Here is a 6,451-nt window from a genome sequence, read left to right as displayed (position 1 = left end):
GTCGACGTGTTATGAAATTAGTGGTTGTTTTGACATTAGTGGTCGATTTTGACATTAGTGGGCTCTACACTCAATCAACCTCATTACAGAAGCACACGTTTGTTTGGTCTTGTGAATAAGACTGCTGTCGCAGTCATTTTTTACTGTGATCTCGATGGTATTCTCGTTTCATAAAGTATGCTTGTGGCTGCAGCTGATGTCGTACGTTCATTGAGTAATTGAATTCAATTATTGAAATGGCTCACTGCAAAGCAGCATCAACGCACCCTGGTAAGATGATACTTCCCAAAATGACAGTCAAAAGTGATTGTGCGTTTTTAAGCGGATGGGCAATATCCATTATCTCACCACATCGAGATAATTAATATCGACTTGAACTGACAAGTACTACATGTACATACCTAATTATATGACTGATTTATATTCATCAGGCTTACTTTGTTACATAGTCTGGCCAAATCATTAAAGTGCATTGAAGTGCCCTTTATAGCGGCAAGAGTATCGTAAATTCTTTAGAAAGACATATAATCACTTGAATTTTTGTTAAAAGATCTGTTATTAGCCAACTACAGATAGCTCATCACCATTGAAGAGTTTGTTCATCCAGATTGAAGAATTATCGTGGTACACAATAAATGTACTACAAAAGTAGAGAAGGAATAGAATATGCCAAGGAGTTATCAGACACTCCTTGCATATACTTAGTAGTACACTGGCCCTTTCACTGTTCCTCTCTATACGGAATGATATGATTACGTATATATATATATATATATATATATATATATATATATATATATATATATATATATACGCACGCACACACAGACACACAAACACACACACATATCATACACAATCAATATATACGTAGAGAGATGGGAGACCACATCCCTTGTATTCGTGTCATGGCAAACATAACATTTTAACACAATGATGAAATATATTTTTTAAACACATCGGCAATGTTTTATCCCGTTCTAAATATTTATTTCATACAAACGATATTATTAATATGAAAATAAAAGATTCTAACATTTCACATCTTCTTTCAATAATATACATTCATGTGCTGTAAACCCCAAAGATGGGCAAACAGGCGAAAAACCGGCACTCTTTTATGCGTATTATGAGATGCTAACATTATTATTACATGTCAACCTTTGTATGTTTGTTCCTATTAACAAACAGAAAAGAAATAGACATGAATCAAAAGCTTAAGATACTGTCGGCACTTTGTAATAAAAAGCAATATGTGCTATGATATCGTGCTGCAATTTGCTGCAATTTGATATGAAAACCGGGACGTTCCGTTGTCACTTAACATTAACACGTATCATTATTGAATATGGTGTACAGTGTATTGAATATGGTGTAAAATTCTAACATCCTTGAAAACAGCACCAATGACCACGTTTGGATCGCTAGTGAACTTGAACTTATACAATACAGAGTGTAATACAATGTACATGAGGTTGATTGTATAACTACAAAATCTCACAGCTAGTTGTCATTGTATGTATTTTAAACCGTATAGGGTATGGCCCTTGTGCTGCAGAGTGCAATTAGAGTGAGTGAAAAGATGTGAATTCTGTCTCAAATACACAATACTTGCCAGGAGACAGGAATTATCAATGGTGTAGCATTTTAGGACACAAGCTAAGATTAACTGGCCTATTTAAAGAGGACTTATAATGATTTTTTTTCTTCAAATTGTTGAATACAATGTACGTCTATAGATTTGCCCAATAAATCGGCAACAGAAGAGAGTGGCAAGTTTTATTCCGGATACTGAATACTTTAAGTGTTGAAAGACACGATTGAGTACAATGAATGAAAGCACAACATAAGAGGTAAGTTCTAGAATACATTGGTAAAGTAAAGGACACGTAACCGGAATGTGCACAGTGAACTTTTGTCAGATCCCTTTGATGAAATAGCATAGCAGTTTGTTTGTTTGTTTGTTTGTTTGTTTGTTTGTTTTTGGTACACTTGTATATCTCGTATAAAGTACAAATAAAATTTGCTTTGACTAAAGACCACAGTACTGTTAAACAATATCAGTCTCGTCTGTAAGTCACTAATCGCCATCCTACATAGAACGTAATGCACAATCGCGAAAGATCAAAAACGGTTAAGTGAATTTGTGTTGACTTTCAGCGCATCCTTATCCAGCCTTTACAAATTTTGTGCGTAATGCATGAGCTAAAATCAAACTACATGTAAGCTCTACTTTAACCTCCAGGGGTCGAATATAGTCTGGTCTAAATTCCCCTCTTCTCTCTACATTCTAGTTTGTTTGTTTGTTTGTTTGTTTTGTTTTGTTTTTTTTTGGTTTTACGGTTTTTTTCTGCGCTACATCAACCTCAACTCGTGTTCCTTTTCTGTCCGTTACATCGGTCTGTGGTAGGCCTGTCTGTTTTCCACCATCGCTGTAGTAATGTGGTAGAATTGTTGTAAAAGATAGACGGTCTAGTTATGATGATATTAAAGAACAAACAACTACAAACAAATAAATGATATAGAGTCCAAATGCAATGTACAATTCAGAGAGGCGCGTCTTCAACCTCCCGTGGCTTCTTGTTCTTCTTCTTTCTGGGATAAGGGTAGGGTTGGTCGTACTTCTTCAGCTTGTACTCGTAGTAGAGAAAACCGAAACCGATGATTGCCATCAAACCACCCAAGAAGCACGCCCAGAGCGCAGCGCGCTCGTCCTGGGACAGGTAGCGAACACCTGCGGAAGATCAGAGAAACCACCATGAACCCGACGTATAACAAGTAACAAACTATAGCTGTAAGTCTAAGCTATATCATAACAATGATGACGCTGATAAAAGAACGAGGATCACATTGCACAACAAAAATTATATTTCCTTACCGTGATACGAATCTTAACCAAAATGTTCAGCGTTAAGTGTAGCCTACATGAGGCGGTATGAATGACATAAATATCAAAGTTCGGGCCCATTTCTTTTACAACAACTAAATTATTGTAGTAATTGCTGCTTCTATAGCACCAATTAAAAACAAGACAATCTCAAGAGCTACCTGAGTATCGGTTTTTCTTGCAGCTCCAGTTGATGTAACTTTTCATTTCTCTGGCAAGCATACTATGGTGAAAATCATTTTTGTATACATTCATGACTAATCTTGTGTTGACAGCTTGATAATGATGATTTCATGCAGTGGACAAGAGCATGATTCCATTTGATTCCAAGCTGACTGAGGGACTTTAATTTTGCAGGTGAATATCACAGGCTGGCAATGAATGAGATGCACAGTCTGCGGTAAGCTTTTCCTGCGCGTCTCAGACATCCTTGATTACTGTACTACAATGTAGATAAAAGACACACTGGCTGTCGTCAGGACATAATGGGGGTGATGTTCATTATTTCGAAACGCACAAAGTCCGTATACCTAGATATTTGTTAATCCGATAAAAACACAGGGTTCGTTGATCCAAACATCAGTGGCGTTATTCCGAAAAATAAAATGAGAGTCGGACTAACGAGCCTTACTTCAAATTCGTTTCATGACAGACAAAAAGTCACTTTCGGTATAGAGAAGTGTATACAACAACAGAAAGTGAAGTTTGATTAGATATTCGTCAGTTCAACTGTTTCATTTCTTAATTCATGCTGGAACAACACTCAAGGGTACTGGAGCAATGAAACTCTGAATTTGGATTTCATCAATTTGGAAACCCTGCTTGCAATCCAATCTAGCATCATTCTAACATGCATGTATTTATACTTAGTTACCATAAAACGTGTCCAAACGTTCTGTTTAAAAGCAGCCGCTAAATCACATCCAGCTCATAATTCTCGGGACTGATAATTCTCTATAGTTTTTGGACTTAGGTTTGACTCAACATTTATAATCAAAATGCCCTGGCCTGGGAGGATGTGCAATACTGTGCATGCTCTTATATACTCACTGGTTACTTGAGCTCCTGATCCTGAATTCACTGTGAGCATCATCTCCGGGGTCGTTGACTGACAGAACACCTCATCTTGAAGCAGCATAAGAGAGGCGAAAACCCACGTGGCTATCTTGGCCAAGATTACGGTCGGGGACGATAAACTCGCCATGCCTGATCTGCCAAAATGTCTGTACGTAATGACATTATTATTTATGAAGTCATATCTAGCATGGACAGGAAAAGACCCAGGTAGAACTACCCGTTCCTTCATTATAAGTCATGTATATATATATAAATAGCGAAAACTTTGAGCAAAGAAAATGGGTTTTCATTTCTTTGCTCAAAGTTTTCGCTATTTATTATTACAATTGTTTCTGGTCAGTATTTCCTTCCTTGTTTCAATATATATATATATATATATATATATATATATATATATAATATATATATATATATATATATTGTATATGTACATGCCGATTGCATAGGCATACAAATCATCTATACACAACATAAGAATGAATACATCTGTATTTACACATATCCATACGTGATAATGATATACATGATTATCCCTTTCTCTCTCTCTCTCTCTCTCTCTACGAACAATATGAGAGAGAAAAAGAAAGTGGGAGAAAGAAAAAAGACATACATAATTATATACATACTAGCAGCACCCGTGGAAATCCACGGGTCTGAGGCCCTTTTATTTCTTTTTTCGTATTTGATTTTCCACATTTTTATTGATGAAATATATATACATATATAAATATATATATATATATATGTATATATATACATATGTGTATATATATATATATATATATATATATATATATACATACACACACACATTTGTATACATATATACATACATTTTGTAAACTGCTTATCCATGTACATGATTGTACACTTGTATATAGCGACGAGCCAACGGAGTAAAATGCAATTGAAAAAGGACTGAGCTTTCGATCACAGCAATCTTCACCAAGTAACAAGTAACAGCAGAATCTTCGTCAGAGGCTAAATCCTGACAAAGATTCTGCTAGGATCGAAAGTTCAGGCCCCTTTTGACTCCATTACATAAATATTTATTATGGCATATAGGCATACACTAAATGCATGAATACATCCATACATCATTCATAGTGTAAACATACATGTGTGTATAATAACTATATATTATATACATATAATAAAAGTTTTTTCTATCTCGATCTCCATAATATGTTACGAACAAAGAGAGAGAGAAAACAAAATATATAGATATACATTTTATATATGCGTACAGCTAGGTAGTTAGACTGACATGCGTATGTGTGTCTAATACGAATGCGCGTTATGTTTTATTACTTTTTTGTTCAGCGAGAATTAGAAATGTGCTCGTAGAAGCGCATTCATAAATGGGCACAACAATCGTCTATGAATAAACAGAAACCATGAAAATATATCTGAGGTTTTGCTGCAAAATGAGATACTAGTAGTGTCGTCATCCACACCATGCTGACCGTATACCACACCGTAGGCACACTCAGTATTTCTTCCATGCAGACATAATAATCATACGAAATGGCGTGGAGGTATACACTGCAGGATATGTACACGGTATAGGCATACAGTATGTACACATTTTGGTGCTGCTGGCATGAAATGTTATTAGATAATCTATCACGCCAATCGCAAGATTACACCAAGTACGACAGAAGCTTATAGATAGATACGTTTTGGTTTTATTTTGAAAGGTTATGCATACCCCTTGTTTCCTCTGGATCAGTGATACGTCAGCCGATGTGTTGTCTGTGGAATTTAAAAGGAAGTCAGAATGCTCTACGTGCGACTAACGGCTGCGCCATCGTATTTCGTACTTCGTACCTTGTATGCAGTGATCAGTACTCTATGTGTGGCTGCGCTTATCTACCAAGTCCGTCGACACTGCGCAGTATACACACTAGTAAACCAGCACGCACACAACTCCCTTACAAACGGCGCCTCCTAAAAGGAAAGGAATGTAGAGAACAGAAAGCCTTTGTGTATTGTGTGTGCTGTATACCGCATGCGTTAAAAAGCACTGAACAGTAACGTGTGGCCTTTTTGCCTTTCTATTCTAGTTGGGGCTTTGCTTTTACGGTGTAATAACTAAGCAGGTGAAATCTGATCCATGAGACGAAACTATACGAGGTAACAAGATACAGACGGGGTATTAAGTCTGCAAAAAAGAATGGGGTGATTTAAGTCGCATGTGGCGAGAATGTTTACAGTGGATGAAAATAGCTTTACAAAACAAGGAAATAAAATTGCACTTTGGCAAAACTTTAAGCAAGAAGGAAATATTTCTGTACGGATTCATGAATTAAAGGGTATCTTTCTTGAAAATGAAATACTGTAGTGTCAGTCTTTTTAGAGGAAAGATCTGTGTCTGTCTTATTTCAACATTTCAATTGCTTCTAAATTTCTTTTCCCCCAAATAAAGGTATTATTTCTTAGCAGAATTTTAGACTTGTTTCCCGCCGCGTAATTTAGTAATGCTTT

The 6,451-nt window shown here is 36.2% G+C and overlaps 1 protein-coding gene across 1 annotated transcript; it reads right to left on the bottom strand.

Annotated features, from left to right (window-relative positions):
* Positions 1-2,546: 2,546 nt before the first annotated feature.
* On the bottom strand, positions 2,547-5,787 carry LOC140229257 (uncharacterized). The gene is made up of 3 exons (XM_072309534.1): positions 5,676-5,787; positions 3,938-4,098; positions 2,547-2,734 (listed from the first exon to the last, which is right to left on the bottom strand). The coding sequence occupies exons 2-3, from the start codon at positions 4,089-4,091 to the stop codon at positions 2,547-2,549; spliced, it is 342 nt and encodes a 113-aa protein (XP_072165635.1). The 5' UTR covers positions 4,092-4,098; positions 5,676-5,787.
* Between the last annotated feature and the right edge of the window lie 664 nt (positions 5,788-6,451).

Source organism: Diadema setosum, chromosome 5 (genome assembly GCF_964275005.1).
Source record: "Diadema setosum chromosome 5, eeDiaSeto1, whole genome shotgun sequence".
Lineage (NCBI taxonomy): Eukaryota > Metazoa > Echinodermata > Echinoidea > Diadematoida > Diadematidae > Diadema > Diadema setosum.
This window is presented reverse-complemented; position numbering and strand designations above follow the sequence as displayed.

What these genes read in the sequence shown, in the direction of transcription:
- LOC140229257 (XM_072309534.1), bottom strand. Translation starts at nt 4,091, where the DNA reads ATGGCGAGTTTATCGTCCCCGACCGTAATCTTGGCCAAGATAGCCACG. An exon ending in ATCAGGAGCTCAAGTAACCA is followed by an intron (nt 2,735 to 3,937) that starts GTGAGTATATAA and finishes GATCTTCCGCAG; the next exon opens with GTGTTCGCTACCTGTCCCAG.